Genomic DNA, 27,004 nt, shown 5'->3' on the forward strand with positions numbered 1-27,004 from the left:
GTCTGAAGACCTATCTCTATCAGGGATTGTGTCTGAAGGCCTATCTCTATCGGAGATTGTGTCTGAAGGCCTATCTCTATCGGAGATTGTGTCTGAAGGCCTATCACTATCGGAGATTGTGTCTGAAGGCCTATCTCTATCGGAGATTGTGTCTGAAGGCCTATCTGTATCGGAGATTGTGTCTGAAGGCCTATCACTATCGGAGATTGTGTCTGAAGGCCTATCTCTATCGGAGATTGTGTCTGAAGGCCTATCACTATCGGAGATTATGTCTGAAGGCCTATCTCTATCGGAGATTGTGTCTGAAGGCCTATCTCTATCGGAGATTGTGTCTGAAGGCCTATCTCTATCGGAGATTGTGTCTGAAGGCCTATCACTATCGGAGATTGTGTCTGAAGGCCTATCTGTATATGAGATTGTGTCTGAAGGCCTATCTCTATCGGATATTGTGTCTGAAGGTCTAACTCTATCGGAGATTGTCTGAAGACCTATCTCTATCAGGGATTGTGTCTGAAGGCCTATCTCTATCGGAGATTGTGTCTGAAGGCCTATCTGTATCGGAGATTGTGTCTGAAGGCCTATCACTATCGGAGATTGTGTCTGAAGGCCTATCTCTATCGGAGATTGTGTCTGAAGGCCTATCTGTATCGGAGATTGTGTCTGAAGGCCTATCACTATCGGAGATTGTGTCTGAAGGCCTATCACTATCGGAGATTGTGTCTGAAGGCCTATCTCTATCGGAGATTGTGTCTGAAGGCCTATCACTATCGGAGATTATGTCTGAAGGCCTATCACTATCGGAGATTGTGTCTGAAGGCCTATCTCTATCGGAGATTGTGTCTGAAGGCCTATCTGTATCGGAGATTGTGTCTGAAGGCCTATCTCTATCGGAGATTGTGTCTGAAGGCCTATCTCTATCGGAGATTGTGTCTGAAGGCCTATCTCTATCGGAGATTGTGTCTGAAGGTCTAACTCTATCGGAGATTGTGTCTGAAGGCCTATCTCTATCGGGGATTGTGTCTGAAGGTCTATCTCTATCATCTTTCCTTTCTCCCACCAAACAGGGCCTTCTCACTTACCTTTGATGATGAGCGAAGCCGAGTAGGTCACCGCGCGGGCGGCATTGGATGCCTGGCAGGTATAGTTCCCGCTGTGGTGGGCGCGGGTGTGCTCCAGCAGGAGGGAACTGGAGTACTGGTCGATGAGGCGTGTGCTGAGGCCCGAGGGCGGCTCCTGGGACAGGGGGATGCCGTCCCTCAGCCAGGTGATTGTCAATGGGGAGTCGCCGCTCCTGACGGAGCATATAACTCGCACCCTCTCGCCCTCGCTAGATTCCCCGAAGCTAAAAGGTATGATGGTTGGGGGCACTATATTTACACCACGCGGTGCCAGTAGCAGTAGCAGGGATGGTAGTAGTGGTAGTGGTAGTAGTAGTAGTGGTAGTATTGGTAGCAGTAGCGTTTACAAGTAGTAGTGGAAGTAGTAGTAGTAGGAAGGGGTCACCACGAACGAGGAATGTCACCAGCGTCACCAAACACACACACACGAACACACGAGACCCGAAGAGAAAACGTACAAAAAAAAGATATATATATTTAAGAAACGTGACAGAACAATTTACTAAGATAAAAAAAAAACTAGCTAAAAGGAAAATCTAGAAGAGTGACCCATTCTTCTCACGGGGACTCGAGTTTTACCATTGACGTGTAGCGGGGCAGTGACCCGGACACTAGAAGCATCGTTCTTGGCTGTGCAGGTGAAGTTCCCGGCATGGGACCGAGCCAGGCGCTCTATCGCCAACACGCTGGTGAACTGATCAATCATTCGGACCACCGTCCCAGACACGTTCTCAACAGGAGTCCCATCTTTAGTCCATGTAATCTGGAGAGGCGTGTCTCCTCGGTTCACCGTGCACTGCACGGACACTCTCTCCCCCAGGGTGAGGTCTCGCCCGAAGAGAAATGAGCCCAGCTTTGGTGGAACTGCAGCAGGGGGAAACTTAGAGCTTTGAGCAGCACGTCATGGGTCATTACAGCAGGCTAATAAAATCTTAAGGACCACCTGGATTTGGTTAATGCATGTCTTCATTTATTGGCTCTGAAAGGAATTTACTCCAACAAACGCACCTATTGCATGGCATATAAAAACTTGAAAAATTACTATTTTATCCAGAGAATTACTAACAGCTTACAGAGTTCTGCACTGACTCACTGAACTGTACTGGCTCTCTGGACTAATTGAAATTGTACTTCCTCTCTGACGATTAATCAAAACTGTGCTGACTCTCTGGTGACTAATGAAAACTGGTCTGACTCTCTGACGACTAATTAAAACTGTAATGACTTTCTGGTGACTAATCAAAATTGTACGGACTCTCTGGCAACTAATTAAAACTGTACTGACTCTCTGACAATTAATCAAAACTGTACTGACTCTCTGACAACTAATTAATACTGACTGATTCTCTCACGACTATACAAAACTGTACTGACTCACTGACAACTAACTGAAAATGTACTACTGACTCTCTGACGACTAACCAAAATTATACTAACTCACTGACGACTCATTAAAACTGTACTGACTCTCTGACGACTAATTAAAATCGTGCTGACTCTCTGGCCACTAATTCAAACTGTACTGACTCTCTGACGACTAATTAAGATTGTGCTGACTCTCTGGCAACTAATTAAAACTGTACTGACTCTCTGACGACTAATTAAAATCATGCTAACTCTCTGGCCACTAATTAAAACTGTACTGACTCTCTGACGACTAATTAAAATTGTGCTGACTCTCTGGCCACTAATTAAAACTGTACTGACTCTCTGACAGCTAATCAAAACTGTACAACCATATACTTCTTGCTCTATGGATTACATTTATACATACCTACATACTCATATATACACCAATTATTCGCTAGCAATAGTGATGGACTGGGTACTTCTATAATATGGAGACATTCTGTTTAGTGATTTCAGTGAAATTGTAGACTTTGTACTTTTTCCCCTTAAAGGTTCTCTCTCAATTTCTAAGTAGTGTTAAGATCTATAACCTTATATCATAATTTTATGATTATGATTTATCCTTTTTATTGGTTCATGGAATTTGAATTAAATCTTAAAGGGACTAAAGGAAAATTGATTTAAATTTGATAGATAGCTATATTATATTTATTATTTTTACTGTCATTATTATTATCAGTAGTATTGATAAGGAGGTAGCAGCAGTAGGGGATTCAGCATTATGAAGCTTCATCTGTGGTGGACAATATGGGAGGTTGGGCTGTGGCACCCTAGCAGTACCAGCTGAACTCGGTTGAGTCCCTGGTTAGGCTGGAGGAACGTAGAGAGTAGAGGTCCCCTTTTTTTGTTTTGTTTCATTTGTTGATGTCGGCTACCCCCCAAAATTGGGGGAAGTGCCTTTGGTATATGTATGTGTATGTATTAATATAATGACAGTAATTATACCGGTTATCATTATTTCTATTATCATAACTATTATTGTTATTACCATCACCATTACTATTAATCTTATCATAACTATAGTTTTCTTACAATTTCTCTCTCTCTCTTTTTTTTAAAATATTCCATGTCTTCAGTTAGCTCTAGAACATAAGTTTTCCTTAACCAAGATACTTTAAGAGAAATATACAAAGTTGTAGTAATGAAAGAGGGTATGTGTTTCCCGTAGATTTTAAACAGTCAATATTCCGAAAACTACTATAATCGAACGCCAGTTAACTTTACGTAATTTATCTTTTTTTTTTTTTATTGGTTTTTAATCTAAAAGTTCCCTGAGAAAAGGGCTCACTCGAGTGTAAAACTGGTGAGTAAATATTCCTTCCATCTTTCCCTCATTTCCTGTTTTTGTTGGGAAGTGAAGTTTAATATAGTCTTCAGGGACGTAAAGAATAGTCAGCTGTTCCTCTATTGCATGCGAAGATATTTCAAAAATGGATATTTGACTGCTTTAAAATCTTTATAATGATATAATTCCAGGTTCCATCTCTTAACTTGAATATTCTTTTTCATACTATATTATTTATTCTTGTCAAAGAGCTAGCTTTGGGAATGTATATCCACTGGGAATTAATTTGTTATAAATATTTTTGACTGGGCAAGGATTCGAACCTATTTCCTTTTTGTGATTATTTAACTTTCTTGTGATTATTTTCCTTTCGTGCGTTTATTTTACTTTTTTTGTGATTATTTTACTTTTTTGTGATTATTTTACTTTTTTATTATTTTCCTTCCGTGCGTTTATTTTTCTTTTTTTGTGATTATATTACTTTTGGTGATTATTTTACTTTCTTGTGAATATTTTCCTTCATAGCGTTTATCTTATTTTTTTGGTGATTATTTTAATTTCTTATGATTATTTTCCTTCCTTGCGTTTATTTTACTTTTTTTATAATTTTACTTTCTTGAGATTATTTTCCTTCCTTGTATTCATAAAATTTTTAGTGATTATTTTACTTTCTTGGGATTACTTTCCTTCCTTGTGATTATTTTACTTTTTCTGATTACTATGCTTTCTTGGGATTATATTCTTCCTTGCGTTTATCTTACATTTTTGTGATTATTTTACTTGTGATTATTTTTCATTCTTATACATTTCTTGTATTAATTTACTTTTTGTGATTATTTTACTATTCCAAAAACTATGAGATTATCCATTATAAAGTCCCAGATCCACCACTAAAAACCTTCCATATATAAACGATTAAAAAAAAAAATTATTTGTGGTTTCAATTAATTTTAGCAAACATACTGTATTCCATGCTCCCCTATACATTTATACATTCATATTCCTAAATGAATCCTAACAAGAATAATAATGATGGGCAGTATTATTATAGGCAAATATATTGTCAATATGAGGTTAAAAGTTTTACGTTTAAAAGGTGATAATTATATTATTGATAAAAACATTTCTTTAACTCTTTTTGAAAGGAATATCTTATAGTCAAATTATCTAGCTATTCTTAAATTATTATTTAATTTGAAATTTATGGATATAATAGTGAATAACATTTAAGAAATTTTTAATACTGTATTATTGATAAACTTTGCTTTTAAAAACACCTTCTTAAAGGAATGATATCCTATAGTCAAATTATCAAGCTATTCTTAAAGTATAGTGAATTTGAAATTTATGAGTATAATAGGGGAATAATTCTTTAGAAACTTAAATAAAAAATGGATATCGCAGTAGAACACATTAGCACACTGATTAAAAACTTAATGGAAAGTGATTTAAATAATTAAATCAGTTACAATTGAAGAGGACTTATTTAAATCAGTTACAATTGGAAAAAATATACTGCCCTTCGCATCTTTCTTCCTCTCTCAAATACTGTTCGATTTTTAGCATTAAGTTAATAAAGTTTGCTGAAAGAAATACACTTAAAAGATAACTAAATGTAACAAAAGTAACCGAGTTAATTTAAAAAAATAAATTGATTGTTTTCAAGATTCTTTAGTTTTCTGACATTACTTGCAATATTAATTTCTTCTATTTACGCTAAAAGCTTATTTCTTTTTTCCAAATTGTTACAAACCTTATAGAATTATAAAATAAGGCTAATGATTGTAATATTCAGCAAGAGTAATTTCACGAGAATTTAGGAAAATAATATACTTTTTATTTTTAACACATGAAACCTCATTTGTTACACATACTATTATTTGAAAATATCACATATTAAAAAATTATTATCAGGGCTGTTTTGATTGATACATATGGCAAGATTTTCTTATTCAGATAATAAAATTACAGCATTAAAGTATTAATGCAACATTATACTACTAAATACTTTCTTACAATTTCACGGGAAAAATAGCATGAAGATTAACTAGTGCTATTTTGATTAATATGTATGGTAAGATTTTCTTATTCAGATACTAATATTCCTACCTTAAATCATTAATGCAACATTTCATGGCTAATTACTTTCCCACAATTTCCAAAAAAAAAAAAAAAAAAAAAAAAAACATAGATTAACTCAATTGTTCCTCACACAACTCGTGCACGAAACTTACCCAGCACTTGCACGGTAGCTGTGGATGAATGGGTACGCCCTTGCTTATCCTGAGCCGTGCAGGTGTATTCTCCAGCATCAGCTGTTTTCTGCACGCTACGTACTGTCAACGTGCCATTTTGGAAGACTTCCTGTCGTACCGATACGGGAAGTGTACGGCCATCTATAGAGCGATACGAGAAAGGGGTTAAATCCAAGTGGATTATTTCAGATCATGGCTGGTTTCGGATAGGCTAACTGAATGTTCATTTGATAAAATGTATGAAATATTAAAGCTAATGGAGGGTGATAATTATTTTTTTAGAATCTAAACCACATAATAAAATAGATACAATATATCTTTAATTTTACACCTACATCCATCCTTATATATATATGTATATATATATATATATATATATATATATATATATATATATATATATATATATATATATATATATATATATATATATATATATATATATATATATATATATATATATATACACACATAAATATACATACATATATATGCATATACATACATAGGATATATATATATATATATATATATATATATATATATATATATATATATATAAATATATATATATATATATATATATATATATATATATATATATATATATATGTATATATATATATATATATATATATAAACAGAGAGAGAGAGAGAGAGAGAGAGAGAGAGAGAGAGAGAGAGAGAGAGAGAGAGAGAGAGAGAGAGAGAGAAAGGCCCTCAACTCACCTCTTGTCCAGGTGATTTGTTCTAAAGGATAGCCTGCTGCAGGACAGGCAATAAAAAGCTGTTCGCCTGCAACGGCCGTGACAATCGACATGGGTCGAACATAGGCGGGTCCTGTGGGCGGAAGTGGGTTGGAAAAAATAGTCAGCTGATTTATTTTGGGAAAATAATTCGATTTAATGGATTTTTTTTTCATTTTTTTATTCAGTTTTTTTTTAAATGATTCGATGTAATAGATTTTTTTTTTCATTTTGATTTTTTTTTAAATAATTAGATCTAATGATTTTTTTTTCGAAAATAATTCGGTCTTATGGATTTTTTTTTTCATTATTTTTATTTTTTTTTATTTTTAAATAATTCAACCTAATGATTTTAGTTTTTTTGCTATATAAAATGTAATTTGTATGTCAGCTGATTTAGTTTTTTTGAAAATAATTTTTACCTAATGGATTTTTTTTTTGTAATATATAATGTAATTTGTATGTTTCCTTGAAGATGCTTTTTGTGTGTTACTGAGATGACGTACGGTTAATGAGTTCTTCATGGAAGAAGCTTAGATGGTTTAACATGAAAATGCAGGGTAACAAAATGTACTTGACACCCATACACACCCACACACACACACACATGTATATATATATATATATATATATATATATATATATATATATATATATATATATATATATATATGTATATATATATATATATATATATATATATATGTATATATATATATGTATATATAATATATATATGTATATATAATGTATATATTATATATATAATATATACATTATATAATATATATATTATATATATATACATATATATACATATATATATATATATATATATATATATATATATGTGTGTGTGTGTGTGTGTGTATAGTGTGTGTGTAATTAAAATGTCTTTGTATAATTAATTGAATGCTAGTTATTTCAACATTCCTGATGCATAAGTTAAAAAAAATATATTTTCAGCTATAACTATAGAATGGTAAGCTCTATAAGAGTTTCTTCTTCTACTTTAATATTTTATCAGAGGAACACTTAAGATGAAAAATTTGGAGTAATCAGGTTTATAGTGAAACTATTAAAAATTCTCTTTATCTTCAAAACTTATCATGAAAGTATAGTGTAAATTTATTTTTTAATCTCATCTTAAAAAGTTTTGAAATTGATACTATCATTAGATGACTTATTAATACAACTCTAATGAAAACTGTATTATGAAAACTGTGAAGAAATTAGGTTTATAATCAAAGCTTGTCATGAAACTATAGAGTAAATCTACGTGTCGTTAATTTTAACTTAAAAATCTAAAAATTGATACTAATATTAGATTACCTATAATCAAAAGTAACTATAAGACGACTTATCATGAAACTATAGCGTAAATTGATTCAATTTAAAAATCTTTTATCAATGAAACTGAAATAAAATACCTTACTATTAAGACTGTAGTCTAAAAAAACTCTCCATTAACTGAATTACAAAAAAAAAAGAAAAAAATTATTAACATTTATCAACAAATCTGAAGCAAAATCCCTTAACATTAAAATTCTAGTGTAAAAAAAAAATTCTTGGAAAATGAACCCCAAAACTTCCATTAACTGTAAAAACATTAATGCAAAAAAAAAAAAAAAAAAAAAAAAAAAAAAAAACCTCCATTACACTATCAAAAACCCATTACCATTTATCAACGAAACTGAAGTAAAAACCCCTAACATTAAAACCCTAGTGTAAAAAAAAAACCATTAACTGTATCACAAAAGTAAAAAAAATACCATTTAACAACGAAACTGAAGTAAAATCCCTCACTACTAAAACTCTAGTGTAAAAAAAAAAAAAAACTCCATTAACTGTATCACAAAAACAATTACCATTTATCAACGAAACTGAAGTAAAATCCCTTAACATTAAAACTATAGTTTAAAAAAACCCCTCTCCATTAACTGCATAAAAAAACCATTAACATTTATCAACGAAACTGAAGTAAAATCCCTTACCATTAAAACTATAGTGTAAAAAAAAACCCTCTCCATTAACTGTATAAAAAAAACCATTAAAATTTATCAACGAAACTGAAGTAAAATCCCTTAACATTAAAACTCTAACGTAAAAAAAACTCCAATAAACTGTATCACAAAACCCATTACAATAAACAACATTAAATCCTTCACCAACAAATCCGTGCATTAAAAATCACTTACCATATACATTGAGTCGTGCAGTATGAGACACAGTGCCAGCCCTGTTGGTAGCGATGCAAGTGTAGGCTCCTCCATCTTCGGAACGGACCCCGGTCAAGTTGACGTGGCTCACTACTGAACCACCCATTCCCACGTATTGTCCAACTACCAGCCTATGTTTGGATTATATATGTAGTTTAAAAATCATTGTTATTTATAGTGTAAAACATTAAATCCTTTCCTTACTGGGATATTTATCCCTTTGGGGCTTTTGGGCTTATAGCATCTTGCTTTTCAACTGGGGTTTAACTAAGCTAATAATAATAATAATAATAATAATAATAATAATAATAATAATAATAATAATAATAATAATAATAAAGTTCATGATTTAATGATATTTTTGTTATAAGACTTAACTTTATTACAAGTACTGCCTTTGGTAAATTAATTAAAATACTACAGGTAACGCCTACAAATTTTCTGTTTCTACAGGAATTACACTGTCTATGAAAAATTAGTAATCTGTTAAAGGTTCAGCCTAGAAAAAAGAATTAATTTCTATCAGATGTATCAATTTATCATCATCTCCTGCTATGTTTATTGACGCAAAGGGCCTCAGTTACATTTCACCAGTCTTCTCTACGATTGTAAACAGTGAGCACCAACAGTTTAAAACAGTTTTGTACATTCTACTAACCCCTAAACTTGATTGATAAAAGACACCATCATTCGCTTATTATACTGACCGATCATGCTGAGGAAGCGGGAAGCCATCTAAGGTCCAGGAAACGTGAGGAGTTGGTGCCCCAGAGGCGATGCATTTGAGGCTAACGGACGGGCCCGGTTGGAGAGTTTGGCTAATGAACCGATACTCCAGTTCTGGAGCAGAATCTGTGGAAGAAACCAGTACAGAGTCATGATACTAGTGGCTATCTATAGATAATTTTACAATTAACTTTACAATTTGTTTACGATTTTGTTTTGAGCTAAACGATTACCTCATTACCCTTATACTACCTTAAAAATATGTTTCTGCACATATCTTACATTAAAATATGACGATTTATTCGTAGTGTAAATGTGATTAAAATACAGATATTGCTTGATTGAAGTAACGGGAGGGGGGGGGGGGAGCTGGTTTCAAGGAAGGGTTGGATAGATTCATATGTATATTTATCAATTATGTACAGTATTACGATTAAGAGAGAGAGAGAGAGAGAGAGAGAGAGAGAGAGAGAGAGAGAGAGAGAGAGAGAGAGATAAAACCTTTCCATTAATAATGTCCCGTCAATAATGAATCGTTTAGTCACCCTTGGAATTATGAATTTTTAACAAGCTCTTCCATCTCCAAGGGCAGATAGATATGGCTGAATATTCACCAACAAATCGGTGTCTGTTGAATCTTTCACTGAGACGTCTGAGTCTGTGGAATCTTTTGCAGAGACGTCTGTGTCTGTGGAATCTTTTGTTGAGACATCCGTGTCTGTGGAATCATTCACTGAGACATCGGTGCCTGTGGAATCTTTCGCTGAGACATCGGTGTCTGTGGAATCATTCGCTGGGAGATCGGTGGCTGTGGAATCTTTCGCTAAGATATCGGTGTCTGTGGAATCTTTCGCTGAGAGATCAGTGTCTCTGGAATCCTTTGCTGAGACATCGGTGGCTGTGGAATCTTTCGCTAAGATATCGGTGTCTGTGGAATCTTTCGCTGAGACATCGGTGTCTGTGGAATCTTTCGCTGAGACATCGGTGCCTGTTGAATCTTTAGCCGAGACATCAGCATCTGTGGAATCTTTCACTGAGAGATCGGTGTCTGTGGAATCTTTCACTGAGACATCAGTGCCTGGGGAATCTTTCACTGAGACATCGGTGTCTGTGGAATCTTTCGCTGAGACATCGGTGTCTGTGGTATCTTTTGCTGAGACATCGGTGCCTGGGAAATCTTCCACTGAGACATCGGTGTCTGTGGAATCATTCGCTGAGACACCGGTGCCTGTTGAATCTTTAGCTGAGACATCAGCATTGTGGAATCTTTCGCTGAGAGATCGGTGTGTCTGGAATCCTTTGCTGAGACATCGGTGCCTGGGGAATCTTTCGCTGAGACATCAGTGTCTGTGGTATCTTTTGCTGAGACATCAGTGTCTGTGGTATCTTTTGCTGAGACATCGGTGCCTGTTGAATCTTTAGCCGAGACATCAGCATCTGTGGAATCTTTCACTGAGAGATCGGTGTCTGTGGAATCTTTCACTGAGACATCGGTGTCTGTGGAATCTTTCACTGAGACATTGGTGTCTGTGGTATCTTTCGCTGAGACATCGGTGCCTGGGAAATCTTCCACTGAGACATCGGTGTCTGTGGAATCATTCGCTGAGACACCGGTGCCTGTTGAATCTTTAGCTGAGACATCAGCATTGTGGAATCTTTCGCTGAGAGATCGGTGTGTCTGGAATCCTTTGCTGAGACATCGGTGCCTGGGGAATCTTTCGCTGAGACATCAGTGTCTGTGGTATCTTTTGCTGAGACATCAGTGTCTGTGGTATCTTTTGCTGAGACATCGGTGCCTGTTGAATCTTTAGCCGAGACATCAGCATCTGTGGAATCTTTCACTGAGAGATCGGTGTCTGTGGAATCTTTCACTGAGACATCGGTGTCTGTGGAATCTTTCACTGAGACATTGGTGTCTGTGGTATCTTTCGCTGAGACATCGGTGCCTGGGAAATCTTCCACTGAGGCATCGGTGTCTGTGGAATCATTCGCTGAGACACCGGTGCCTGTTGAATCTTTAGCTGAGACATCAGCATTGTGGAATCTTTCGCTGAGAGATCGGTGTGTCTGGAATCCTTTGCTGAGACATCGGTGCCTGGGGAATCCTTCGCTGAGACATCGGTGTCTGTGGAATCATTCGCTGAGACACCGGTGCCTGTTGAATCTTTAGCTGAGACACCAGCATTGTGGAATCTTTCGCTGAGAGATCGGTGTGTCTGGAATCCTTTGCTGAGACATCGGTGCCTGGGGAATCTTTCGCTGAGACATCAGTGTCTGTGGTATCTTTTGCTGAGACATCAGTGTCTGTGGTATCTTTTGCTGAGACATCAGTGCCTGGGAAATCTTTCGCTGAGACATCGGTGTCTGTGGAATCTTTCACTGAGACATTGGTGTCTGTGGTATCTTTCGCTGAGACATCGGTGCCTGGGAAATCTTCCACTGAGACATCGGTGTCTGTGGAATCATTCGCTGAGACACCGGTGCCTGTTGAATCTTTAGCTGAGACATCAGCATTGTGGAATCTTTCGCTGAGAGATCGGTGTCTGTGGTATCTTTTGCTGAGACATCGGTGCCTGGGAAATCTTCCACTGAGACATCGGTGTCTGTGGAATCATTCGCTGAGATACCGGTGCCTGTTGAATCTTTAGCTGAGACATCAGCATTGTGGAATCTTTCGCTGAGAGATCGGTGTGTCTGGAATCCTTTGCTGAGACATCGGTGCCTGGGGAATCTTTCACTGAGACATCGGTGTCTGTGGAATCTTTCGCTGAGACATCGGTGTCTGTGGTATCTTTTGCTGAGACATCGGTGCCTGGAAAATCTTCCACTGAGACATCGGTGTCTGTGGAATCATTCGCTGAGACACCGGTGCCTGTTGAATCTTTAGCTGAGACATCAGCATTGTGGAATCTTTCGCTGAGACATCGGTGTCTGTGGTATCTTTTGCTGAGACATCGGTGCCTGGGAAATCTTCCACTGAGACATCGGTGTCTGTGGAATCATTCGCTGAGACACCGGTGCCTGTTGAATCTTTAGCTGAGACATCAGCATTGTGGAATCTTTCGCTGAGAGATCGGTGTGTCTGGAATCCTTTGCTGAGACATCGGTGCCTGGGGAATCTTTCGCTGAGACATCAGTGTCTGTGGTATCTTTTGCTGAGACATCAGTGTCTGTGGTATCTTTTGCTGAGACATCGGTGCCTGGGGAATCTTTTGCTGAGACATCGGTGTCTGTGGAATCTTTTGCTGAGACATTGGTGTCTGTGGAATCTTTCACTGAGACATCAGTGTCTGAGGAATCTTTTGCTGAGACATCGGTGTCTGTGGAATCTTTTACTGAGAGATCCGTGTCTGTGGAATAATTTTCTTAGACATCGGTGCTTGTTGAATCTTTAGCCGAGACATCAGCATCTGTGGAATCTTTCGCTGAGACATCGGTGTCTCTGGAATCGGTGCCTGGGGAATCTTTCACTGAGACATCGGTGTCTGAGGAATCTTTTGCTGAGACGTCTGTGTCTGTGGAATCTTTTGCGGAGACATCCGTGTCTGTGGAATCATTCGCCGAGACATCGGTGCCTGTTGAATCTTTAGCTGAGACATCAGCATCTGTGGAATCTTTCGCTGAGACATCGGTATCTGGGGAATCTTTCGCTGAGATATCGGTTTCTGTGGAATATTTCACTGAGACATTGGTGTCTGTGGAATCTTTCGCTGAGACATCGGTATCTGGGGAATCTTTCGCTGAGATATCGGTTTCTGTGGAATATTTCACTGAGACATTGGTGTCTGTGGAATCTTTCGCTGTGACATCGGTGTCTGTGGAATCTTTTGCTGAGACATAGGTGTCTGTTGAATCTTTCACTGAGACATCAGTGTCTGTGAAATCATTCACTGAGACATCAGTGCCTGTTGAATCTTTCGCTGAGACATCGGTGTCTGTGGAATCTTTCGCTGAGACATCGGTGTCTGTGGAATCTTTCACTGAGACATCGGTGTCTGTTGAATCTTTCACTGAGACATCGGTGTCAGTTGAATCTTTCACAGAGGCATCACTGTCTGTTGAATCTTTCACTGTTCCCTGCTTCTGCCATTCATGAGCAGCCTTTAAAGCCTTTATACGCAGACGTTAGAGAGATGCTCTGTCTCTAATAACTTCGTTTGCAAATGTCCATAAAAAAATCTTTTAGTAAACTGTAGCAGAGTCTCAACTGATTTAATTTACTTAGAGGCATGTCTTTGTTAAAAATCCTTTTTCAAAATAAAATGTGTTTTTAAGTAATTTCTTTTCATTGTTTAATGGATGTGTGTTCTAAACTTCTTGATGAAACAAGTCCTTTAATGGGAAACTGCCTATTAACTTTAAAAGAAGGGAAGAGGGGAAAAAGGTTGATTTAATTCCAGAGAGAGAGAGAGAGAGAGAGAGAGAGAGAGAGAGAGAGAGAGAGAGAGAGAGAGAGAGAGAATTATATGATTCACCTCTTTCACAACTTTGAGCTATTGTTTAATACTGATGTATGCAACCCGTCAAACATGAAGCCTATAGATATTTAGATAGATATGCACACAGACACAACCCCTATCACCAGGGTATGACTACTCCCTCTCCCCTACCCAAAGGACGGGCAGAGCATTGCTTAACCGAAAAAATTATACAATAGTTTTATATATAGCCAAACACTTACAGGTTTACGATTTCAAGGCCAGCCATAAATGGCAGAGGTAAGGGACAGTGACATAGCCCTATCTAGCAGAACAATGCCCTAGACACTGACCACATATACATATGACCAGCTCCCAAGCCCTCGCTCCACCTAAGCTAGGACCAAGGAGTGCCAGACAATGACTGCTGATGACTCAGTAGGTAGACCTATAGGCTCCCCTAAACACCCCCATCCTTAGCTCACAAGGATGGCGAGGTTGCAACGACCAAAGGAACTAATTCAGTTACTATTCTATCAATATCATAACATTATTTACTGAATAACACACACACACACATCTCTCTCTCTCTCTCTCTCTCTCTCTCTCTCTCTCTCTCTCTCTCTCTCTCTCTCCAGTCAGGGACGTTACCACATAGGCCACCATCTCATTGTTTTATTTCGCAAATCATTTTTTCTTCAGTTTGTGATCACATCTCCAAACAATTGGTTGTTGTAAAATGTGGTTATTATTATTATTATTATTATTATTATTATTATTATTATTATTATTATTATTATTTCAAGCTTGCAGCTTCGAATATCAACAACAGCAACAACAACAGGAACAACAACAACAACAACAGCAACAAAAACATCAACAGCAACAACAACAACAACAACAATAATAATAATAATAATAATAATAATAATAATAATAATAAAGCTAATTCGTAGCTTGCAGCTGGCAATATCAACGACAACAACAACAACAACAACAATAATAGTAAATCTAATTCGTAGCTTGCAACTGTCAACAACAACGATAATAATAATAATAATAATAATAATAATAATAATAATAATAATAATAATAATAATAATAATAATTCATAGCCGGCTAACACTTCCAGCCCATTGAGGCTCTGACACCTCTCCGGCGAGTCAACAAACAACAGAGGCTAAACCCATACAACGTCCAGATATAGAATGACAGACACGCCTTTGGAAAACGCACGTCACTCAAACTCGTATCTATCCGCCGTTCTGTCTATCAATCTGTTAGATTCCGGTCATTCAACGGACGCTCTCTTTCTGTGGCTGCATACCTGGGGTCACGGGAAAACCAGGGACACTCAAGGAGGAACTCCAATTGGAATGCGTTTAGAGCTGAGTTTTGGGAAAAATGGGAATGAATGGAATAGCAAGTGATAATTTGTGGGGAGGGGGAATGTATTATTGTTTTATTTGCTTGCTTGTTTGTTTGTTAGCAGAGGTAAGGGATAGGATAATGCCCTAGAGACTGACCATATATAATTATTATTATTATTATTATTATTATTATTATTATTATTATTATTATTATTATTATTATTATTAGCTTAGCTAGAACCCTAGTTAGAAAAGTAGAATGCTATAAACTAGTATTATTATTAATACTATTGTTATCATTACCTTTACATGCTAAGCTACAACCCTAGTTAGAAAAGCAGAATGCTATAAGCACAGGGGCTCCAACAAGGAAAATAGCCCAGTGAGGAAAGGAATCAATGAAATAAATAAAATACAAGAGCAGTAATGAATAATCCAAATAAAATATTTATTATTATCATTATTATTATTATTATTATTATTATTATTATTATTATTATTATTATTAATATTAGCTTACCTATAATCCTAATTGGAAAAGCACGATGCTATAAAAGCCCTATAAGGGCTCTAACAAGGAAAATAGCCCAGAGAGGAAAGGAAATGAGGAATCAGATAAGAGTAGTGTGTCCGAGTGTACCCTTAAGCAAGAGAACTCCAATCCAAGATATTGGTTAGTGTGCCCGAGTATACCCTCAAGCAAGAGAACTCTGACACAAGAAAGCGGAAGACCATGGTACAGAGATTATGGCACATATGATTTGCATCCAAGCCTCCTCTCCATTAAGTTAAGACCAGGGAGGGCCAGACAATGGCTGCTGATGACTTAGCAGGCAACCCTATAGACTCCACCAAACCCCCACTTTCCTACCTCATATGGTGAGGTTGCAGACACCACTAGAAACTATCGAGCTTAAGCGTATCTTGAACTCCCGTCCAGAAGATTGCCAGGCAGGGACGTTTCCAATAGGCGACCACAGCCTTGATTATGCAGTTATAGAGACATTATTAGCTATTTTAATAATAATAATAATAATAATAATAAGCTTGGAATAATTATGCTTGCCCCATATCCTTCTTTACCCTGACGGCGACTCACCACATACATATAACTACCAGGTACATTATTTATAGCTCATGGTGGGTTGCTAAAATTATCAAGATTTTGTAAGGCCATTTTGTTGGAGAGAAAAATAAGAATTTGAGTAGAGAATAAAAGAGAAAAATCAATAGGGTCATTAAGGTTATTTGAATTATACTTATTCAAAACAGATTTCTTAATTCTGTTTTGTTATCACCCATCAATGTCTCGCTTTTAAATACATAGAATACAGATATATATTCATAAATATCCTGAATTTTTTATATATATTAGAAAAATTACTTCTTTCCACAATGAAACAATCTCCAATAGATTTAGTAGATTTGAGAACAAAGCCCTCTGAAGAATATTGGGAGTTGAATGGCCGGACAGGATTAGAAATGAAACTATAAGAGAGATTACTCGAGTGCCATATGTTGATGAGATCATGATGAGGGGTAGATGGAAATGGTTTGGGCATGCTCTTCGCACTCCTCAAAAGAGATTAGTTCACCAAAGGTTCAGCTGGGCTCCACAAGGCACTAGATGAGTTGAAAGATCCAGGCCTACATGGCTGAGGACTATGAAGCGCGAAGTAGGAGATGATGAATAGAGAAATATTGAATTAAAAGCTAAAGAGAGAGACGACTGGCGAAATCTAACCGAGGCACTTTGCATCAATTGGCGTAGGAGGAGATGATGATGATGATGATGATGCTGATGATGATTATGATGAGATCCACTAACGTGAAACACCTCGTTACGATAATGAAAGAAAGGAAATTTAAGTGAAGTTGCTTTTAAAAAAATTGCAATTCTGCAAACGCAGTTATAATTTCGCCATAATATATGCGCAAAAAAAATATTATCACGGATTGCGCGTTATTTACCTGTAAATGTCCAATACAAGCTGATTGCATTTTAACAGCACCGGACGTTGCAAACGGCTGATTGCCCGACCAGCTCCGTTTCATAATGAACCTTATTGCATTAACTCATAAGTGTCAAATTGCATTGCTTCCTTGCGCACACCGTTCCGTCGAGTTCTACATTTGTGTTGTAATTGCTAAAAGTGAATATTATGTGTTTAGGTGCGTGCAATATTTTTTTTTTCGTTCCTTCACTTTAATAGAGCATAGCTGTGGGGGATCCCTGCATTATTCATTTGAGGCTTTTGATGAAAAATAATGTTGCTGGTTTTATTCAGAATGAATAATGATATGTGGCCCTTTGTATAGGATGCTATGTGGAAATAAATCTGTAATGTTATTATTATTATTATTATTATTATTATTATTATTATTATTATTATTATTATTATTATTATTATTATTACTAGCCAAAGTATAGCCCAGGTTATAAAAGCAGGATGTTATAAGGCAAAGAGCTCCAACAAGGAAAAATAACACAGTGAGGAAAGGAAATAAGAAATAAACTATATGAGAAGTGATGAACAATTAAAATAAAATATTTCAAGAGCAGTATCATTGAAATAGATCATTCATATATAAACTATAAAAATCGACATGTCAGCCTGTTCAATATAAAAACATTCGCAGCAAGTTTGATCTCTTGATGTTCCACCGATTCAACTAGACTAGGAAGATCATTCCAGAACTTGGTCACAGCTGGAATAAAACTTCTAGAATGCTGTGTAGTAATGAGTCTCATGATGGAGTAGGCAGGACTGTTAGAATGAACTGCATACCTAGCATTACGAATAGGATGGTACTGTACTGCCCGTTAATTTTTTCTTCTCTTAAATTACAGTAAATCCTTTCTTTTATTTCCTACGCCAACGAAGTTGGTAGGAGGTTATGTTTTAACCCCTGTTTATGTGTTTGTGTGTGTGTGTTTGTTTGTGAATTGCATCCTGGCCACAATTCTAATCGTAGAGTAATGGAACATTCAAGGACTAACTGTTATGCAAAATGTTGGAAATCATTAAATTTTGGAAGGTCACGGTCAAAGGTCAAAGGTCAAAGTCTAGGTCAAGCAAAATGTCCAATTCACGTAATCAGCCATAAGTTTGGACATCGTTGTCACAGAGACTTCAAACTTGGTTCATATTTGAGTGTATGAAAGTCCACGCTTAAGGTCAAAGGTCAAGGTCACGGTCAAGCAAAATGTCCAATTCATGTAACCACCCCTAAGTTTGGACATCGTCGTCACATAGACTTCAAACTTGGTTCATATTTGAGTGCATGAAAATCCACTCCAATTATTACATGTTAAGGTCAAAGATCAAGGTCACGATCAAGCAAAATGTCCAATTCACGTAATCAGCCATAAGTTTGGACATCGTTCTCACAGAGACTTCAAACTTGGTTCATATTTGAGTGCATGGAAATCCACGCCAATTAATACATGTTAAGGTCAAAGGTCAAGGTTTAGGTCAAACAAAAGCTCGAGAATTAAGCTGCCACGGGGGAGGTCTGCGCTCTACTGAGTGGCCCCTGTAATTTACACTCTTCCCATCATCCTTTCACCACCCCCTTTTGCGGTTTGCAAGAGTTTATCAATTCACTCAGGAACATTGTTCCTTCACTAACTCACGCTCGGCTACACCGGATAATTGCGTCCGTTCTTCCCGGAATTTTACGACGCCACACAGCAGTTGGGCTGTTTACCGCGTCTCCTGGGCTGTGTCATATAGATTTCATTTTATCGCCGTTGCTTTGAGAGTTACAGCACCAGCCAACAGTGAAATACTCTCTCTCTCTTCCTCTCTCTCTCTCTCTGGGTGGTAGGAGAATGAAGGACAGCAGCCCGGGGGCTAGAGGGGAGGGGGTAAGGGGGAGGGGGCGGGGGGTAGGGTTCCAAATGGTAAACCCAAGAACATAAAGATTAATGTTTCGTTACTGGTCCGTTTTTTTTTTTTTTTTTAGTCGGCTCGAAGGAATCTTTATGGCCCTGTAGGATATCTTTCTTTATAGGTTCCCTAATGCTTTGACAGGAAATGGTTCATCTTACTTTCATTCAGTTACATTTCTAATGCTTTATATGTATAGATATACAGTTTATATCTATATATAATATATATATATATATATATATATATATATATATATATATATATATATATATATATATATATATATATATATATATATATGCACACACACACACACATATATATATATATATATGTGTGTGTGTGTGTGTGTGTGTGTGTGTATGTATGTATGTATATAGGCTCATATAATATATATATATATATATATATATATATATATATATATATATATATATATATATATATATATATATAAATATATATATATATATATAAATACACACACACACTATATATATATATATATATATATATATATATATTAATTTCCGGTCACACTCACATCTCCCCATCCATCGGGTAAGAAGAGAGGGAATAGTCATACCCAGGTGAGAGCGGATTGCTTGTGTGTATATATCTATCTACATATTTATCCGTCATTTTTGACTGGTCGGTTACACTAATAATAATAATAATAATAATAATAATAATAATAATAATAATATATCTCATCTCTGTCTCAGTGCTTGTCCTGAGATAGACACAGATTTAGAGGCAAGCGGTTGACTCTGACTCTATGGACCCTGCTACCAACCACACCACAGAGATCACTAAGCTCAAAAATGTTAAACTAGCCATTTCTGGACCCACCACTTCATGGCAATCAAGGTTAATAGATACTGAAAACTATTGGCATTCACTCCTTCGTATAGGAAAAAAAAAACAAGAGAAGAGGAAGAAGAACAATTAATAGTTATTGTAAACTATTGGTAGAGAAGAGAAGATGAAAAAGAAGAATCATTATTTATTTATATCCTTTAACTTATCTCCTGTTCCATTATACAAATTTTACCATGGAGGAGGAACAAGAGAAGAGTAAGAATAATAATTAATAGTTATTGCAAACTATTGGTAGGGAAGAGGAAGAAAAAAGAGAGAATCATTAATAATTTAAATCAATAGTTTAACTTATCTACTACTCCATTATACAAATTCTGCCGTGGAGAGAGGAGAAACGCGAGAAGAAAAAGAAGAATAGTTATTGCTAACTATTGATAGAGAAGAAATGAGGAAGAAGAAGAAGAGAGAATCATTAATAATTTACATCAATAGTTTAACTTTTCTAATGCTCCATTATAAAAATTCTACCGTGGAGAGAAGAGAAACAAGAGAAGAAAAAAAAAGAATAATTAATAGTTATTGCAAACTATTGGTAGAGAAGAGAAGAGGAAGAAGAAGAGAGAATCATTAATAATTTACATCATTTAAATCATCTACTGCTCCATTGTATAAATTCTGCCTTGGAGAGAGGAGAAACAAGAGAAGAGTAAGAATAATAATCACTAGTTATGGAAAACTATTGGTAGAGAAGAGGAAGAAGAAGAGAGAATCATCAATAATTTACTTCAATAGTTTAACTTATCTACTGCTCCATTATACAAATTCTACCGTGGAGGAGGAACAAGAGAAGAGTAAGAATAATAATTAATAGTTATTGCAAACTATTGGTAGAGAAGAGGAAGAAGAAGAGAGAATCATTAATAATTTACATCAATGGTTTAACTTATCTACTGCTCCATTATACAAATTTTACCGTGGAGAGAGGAGAAACAAGAGAAGAGGAAGAATAACTATTAATAGTTATTACAAACTATTGGTAGAGAAGAGGAAGAAGAAGAGAGAATCATTAATAATTTACTTCAATTGTTTAACTTTAATTATTTATATCATTTACCTTATCTACTGTTCCATTATACAAATTCTGCCGTGAAGAGAAGAGAAACACGAGAAGAAAAAGGAAAATAATTAATAGTTATTGCAAACTATTGGTATAGAAGAGAAGGGGAAGAAGAAGAGAGAATCATTATTTATTCATATCATTTAACTTATCTACTGGTCCATTATACAAATTTTACTGTGGAGGAGGAACAAGAGAAGAGTAAGAAGAATAATTAATAGTTATTGCAAACTATTGGTATAGAATAGAAGAGGAAAAAGAAGAGAGAATCATTAATAATTTACATCAATAGTTTAACGTATCTACTGCTCCAAAATATCAAATTCTGCTATTTCTAGTCCATAAAATTCCGAGCCTTGTTCTCTGACTGCATAACCTTGCAGGTTTAATGTGTTTTTTTCAGCTAAACACCAACGCCGGTTGTTTATGAGCCTGGAATTTCTGTTATGGATTATGATAACGATTATGATAATGATTATGATAATGATTATGATAATGGCCATGAATATCAATGTGTTGACTAGATTAATTACGATTAAAAAAAAAAAAACTCTTCTGGGTTGATTAAAGCAGGGGGAAATGAATGGCTTATTTTTGCTTTGCGATTTGTTTTTAGTAAATCAGTAACAACTATATATCTAGGTATGTATGCGTTATGTATTTATGTATGCATGTATGTATGTATGAGAAAAAAGTATTTTGTGTATGTTTGAGTTCATGTATCTGTAAGTGAATGTGTTTGTGTATATATGTCTGAGAGAGAGAAAGAGAGAGTGGGTTGTATGTATCTGTCTGTGTTTGTGTGAGAAAAAGAGTGTATACCTGTGTATGTTTATATGGATGAATGTATATATCTGTGAGTGAATCTGTGTATGTCACAGAGAAAGAGAGAGAGAGAGAGAGAGGAGAGAGAGAGAGAGAGAGAGAGAGAGAGAGAGAGAGAGTCTGTTTGTATGTGAGAGGAAGAGAGAATGTTTGTGTGTTTGTATCTGCATATGTAAGTAAATGTGTGTATACAGAGAGAGAGAGAGAGAGAGAGAGAGAGAGAGAGAGAGGTTTGAAGTGCTTGTTTGTAACCGTAAAAAGAAAAAAAAATATGCAAGAAATATTCTCAAACTATTTAATAATATTTGTGGGCAATGTAGCAATGCTTAAGAGAGAGAGAGAGAGAGAGAGAGAGAGAGAGAGAGAGAGAGAGCTCGCACATGCATTTGTCCCATTTTAGCAAAATTAGATTTATAACAAAATACTGATAAAAAAAAGGGAAGTGACTTGATGGCATAAAAATGGTAGAATGATTTATTGATTAAAACACTATTTGATGTTGAAAGCGCCGGAGTGCCTAGAATTACAGCGTATTAAATTAATGGAATAGGGATAAATTCATTAAGTCTATTTCATTAATTTTAATAGGAAATAGATGCACGATGAATGAAGGACATTTTCATCTTTGCGTTTGTTTGTTCGCTACGATTTCATATGGTTGTAGAGAATATACTGATATGATGTTGATATATGAAGTATGTTTATATATATATATATATATATATCTATATATATATAGATATATATATATATAGATATATATATATATATATATAGATATATATATGTATATATATATATATATACATTATACTATATATATAGGCTATACATATATATATATATATATATACAGTATATACATATATATATATACATTATACTATATATATAGGCTATACATATATATATATATATATATATACATTATACTATATATATAGGCTATACATATATATATATACATATACATATATATATGTATATATATGCATATATATACACACACACATATATATATATATATACACTGTATATATATATATATATATATATTTATTTATATATATATTTATATATATATATATATATATAGCCAAATTCTTGCTCTTTATTATATAAGGGAGATGCTTCCAAACGTTTGTGGTAAATATACCGATTTAATAATAATATATATCTGCAAATGCATAAGCGTTGTTGAAAGCATTTATATAATACAATATTTTGACGCATTAATTATTCCCGAACATTTCATCTATTTTACACCATCACGTTTATACTGATAAAATCATTCTTTAACGTAGACAGTATAAAAAAAAATGAGATAGAACAGCATACTCGAGTGTACCCTCAAGCAAGAAAACTCTAATCCAAGACAGGCCATGGTACAGAGGGCTATGGCATCACTTGGTGAGAAGGTTTGCGTATCACCATGATCAGCAAAGCTAGGTAGGTTTGCTGTGAGTGATCAGACGAAAATCTCCCACCATCACCAATCAGCAGTCCCCAGCTTGCTGATGAAAACTGGCTAAACCCAAGGCAGGACCTTTATCCTGCAATGGACTAGAAACGGCGGCATTTATTGTTGTTGTTGTTGTTGTTGTTGAGGATTTGGTTTAATATTGCAGCAGTAATGCATTAATGCTTTTTCTCATAAGCTTCTTTTATGCTAATTTATCATTCATAATTTGTGTGCCATTTGACATATTTTCTCGAGTCATACTTGAATATTTAATCTCAATCTGATAGACTTAACACCTCTGCATTCATTAGCTTATGCATACAGTATATATATATATATATATACATATATATATATATATATATATACAGTATATATATATATATATATATATATTTATTTATTTATACAACAACAACGAACACAACCATTTCTAGTCCACTGCAGGACAAAGGCCTCGAACATGTCCTTAGTCATGTCTGGGCTTTGGTCAGTTATCATCACCATGCTGGCCACTCCGGATTGATTGATGGTGGGAGACTTTAGTTTGATTACTCACAGCAACCCAACCTAGTATGGGTGTCCGTGATTAGTACAGCTTTGCTGATCATGGCGATACACAAACCCTTGCATCACGTTAAGGTATCCCCACTCAGAAAGGGATATCTATCTATCTATCTATCTATCTATCTATCTATCTATATATATATATAATATATATATATATATATGCAGAAGAACCACAGGGAAAATGAAAATACGAAATATACGATTAAGTCCTGAAGAAGTATCACGAAACTAATCGTATTTCATATTTTCATTTTCCCTGTGGTTCTTCTGCATCTGAGCATCACATTTTCCTGTGATTGTTTACGCATATATATATTATATATATATATATGTGTGTGTGTGTGTGTGTGTGTGTGAGTGTCTTTATACGTGTAAATAAATTTGAACATGGCGTGTGCTTGGCATAAAATCAATGACTTTTCACAAATCGGTGACTTCTTTTAGACTAAAATAATTCCAAACGACGAGGAAAAACTCCATGAGGATTTGAACGCAAATAGAATTTATTTCAAAAAAAAAAGAAAAAAAAAAACCTCACTTCTTTATGATACAAAATGTTTCGGGGATAAAAAACCATAACAAATAAAGAAGAATTGAAAATTTGAACCAAAAAAATAAAAAGAAGAAATTTAGCATTGTGTTAGGGTTGGAAACACGTAGGTTTTCCATGTTGGCGTAGATTTTTCCTGAAGAGATTAACAGGTTTAAAAATGGTGAATACAGGAGAAGCTCTCTTGGGAGATCGTAGGACGAAATGTATTTTCAGATTTTTTTTTTTTTTTTTAAAGGTTTCAGTTTTTTTTATTAGGGATGCAGAGTGAAAGTAATATAGCAAGTGTAGATAATGCTGATTCTTCCTCCACCTCTCTCTCTCTCTCTCTCTCTCTCTCTCTCTCTCTCTCTCTCAAGTTCAAGAGTTAGACAAGATCATAGAAACTCTCTAAACGTTCAAACCAAATTGCTCTACCCAAGAGCAAATGGGGTCTCCTCGGATAGACTACAAAGTCTTGAGACATACAAAATCCTTCTCTCTCTCTCTCTCTCTCTCTCTCTCTCTCTCTCTCTCTGTAACACAGTAAACGAGTTCAAGAATAAGTTAGATCATAAAAACTCTCTGAACGTTCAAACTAATCGCTCTACCCAAGAAAATGAGGACTAAAAAGTCTTTGAGACATGCAAAATAATTGTTGTCCTCTCTCTCTCTCTCTCTCTCTCTCTCTCATCTCTCTCTCTCTCTTCTCTCTCTCTCTCTCTCGATTATAATATTAACAAAGGATTTACAGTGATATCACTGCTTTTGTTTTTAATTCCGATGAAATCATGTCTTTATCCTTTGTAAAAGAAAATGTACTCCTCTCTTTTATTTTTGTCCTCTTGATGTTATAAATGTTATAATGTGCACATCTGTGTCATTAGCGATAATACCGTAATAACAATGCTTTTATAATAATATGCTGTCACCATTATTACCGAGGGATAAAGGCCTTTAATTTCTGAGCTAGAAGAGAAATAATTTTTTTTATATCTTACTTTTAATATATTTATTTTACACTTCATTTCATGCTGCACTTTCTTCCTGGGGTGTAAGGGGAAGGTAAATCGAGATTTAGTACATTATTATATTGGGGTAATTCATTAAATGGTTTTCTTTCATGTAAGCAAGAACACATACTCACACATATATGTATATATATATATATAATTTATATATATATATGTATATATATATGTATATGTATATATATATATATATATATATATGTTTATAAATCACGAAAGACACAGGATGAGTAGAAAATGTAGGGACAACAACAGGACTCAGAATACACACACAAACAGACATATATATATACATATACAGTATATATATATATACACACACATATATTTATATATATATATATATATATATATATGTATATATATAATACATGTATATATATGTATGTATATATATATATATATATATATGAGTATGAAGTAGGATATGCTAGAAGAAGTATGCAAAGATTCATAATAGACTTGAATTGTCTGGAGAAGTCGAAGCGCGAAAGTATGAAGGGATAACTGAACCAACTCTACATTATGGAATCCAAGCTTCTTATCAGTTCTTACTGATAAGAACTGATTACAAAGTAAAGGTGACATAAGAAGATAAAGGGGAAGTTACGTAGAAGTAGAAAAAAAAAGGATAAATCATAGAATATTGAGGTGGTTTGATCAAGTTAAAAGAATAGAAGACAATAAAAAGCGAATGAGCTTTTGAAAAAAAAGGTGTTAACGAAGTATCTGTAACGGGGTTCGACGAACTGCTGATAAGCATCATCTCATGTGCATGGAGAGACTATTATTGTGGATGCACTTTAAAAGATGAATAGGGCAGTGAATTTGTGTTGACTTTATAAGTTAAGGGAAAAAGTAAGAAAAGCAACGGACATGGGCAGGACATATAATAAGAATGGCAGACACTATATAAACATTAAGAATAACAGAATGGGTCCCTAGAGATTAATAAAAGAAGCAGGCAAAAGAAGAGAAGACAAAGGATCGACGAACTAAGAACGTTTGCGAGTGTGGACTGCCAAAAGAAAAACAATAAACAGACGCAAGTGGAAGGACATGTCTAAGGCCTTTGTCCAGCACTGGACTAGCAACATGTGATGATGATGATGATGAAGATGATGATGATATATATAATATATACGTACACGCACAATAACAACTAAAACAACTATAACAACAATAACAAAGACGTTTATAGTCCA

General features: G+C 35.1%; 2 protein-coding genes across 2 annotated transcripts in view; both read right to left on the reverse strand.

Annotated features, from left to right (window-relative positions):
• Window positions 1–27,004, reverse strand: part of LOC137632433 (cell adhesion molecule Dscam2-like) — a 187,160-nt gene that overhangs the window by 71,674 nt on the left and 88,482 nt on the right. The window contains 5 exon segments of the mRNA XM_068364365.1: window positions 1,080–1,367; window positions 6,048–6,209; window positions 6,798–6,908; window positions 9,013–9,164; window positions 9,741–9,885. Coding sequence (XP_068220466.1) covers window positions 1,080–1,367; window positions 6,048–6,209; window positions 6,798–6,908; window positions 9,013–9,164; window positions 9,741–9,885 — 858 coding nt within the window.
• Window positions 10,323–17,602, reverse strand: LOC137632216 (platelet binding protein GspB-like). The gene is made up of 6 exons (XM_068364099.1): window positions 17,519–17,602; window positions 13,215–13,860; window positions 12,683–13,109; window positions 11,943–12,362; window positions 11,273–11,884; window positions 10,323–11,091 (listed from the first exon to the last, which is right to left on the reverse strand). Exons 1-6 carry the CDS (start codon window positions 17,600–17,602, stop codon window positions 10,323–10,325), a joined length of 2,958 nt encoding a protein of 985 aa, XP_068220200.1.

Source organism: Palaemon carinicauda, chromosome 41 (assembly GCF_036898095.1).
Source record: "Palaemon carinicauda isolate YSFRI2023 chromosome 41, ASM3689809v2, whole genome shotgun sequence".
In the NCBI taxonomy this organism is placed as follows: domain Eukaryota; kingdom Metazoa; phylum Arthropoda; class Malacostraca; order Decapoda; family Palaemonidae; genus Palaemon; species Palaemon carinicauda.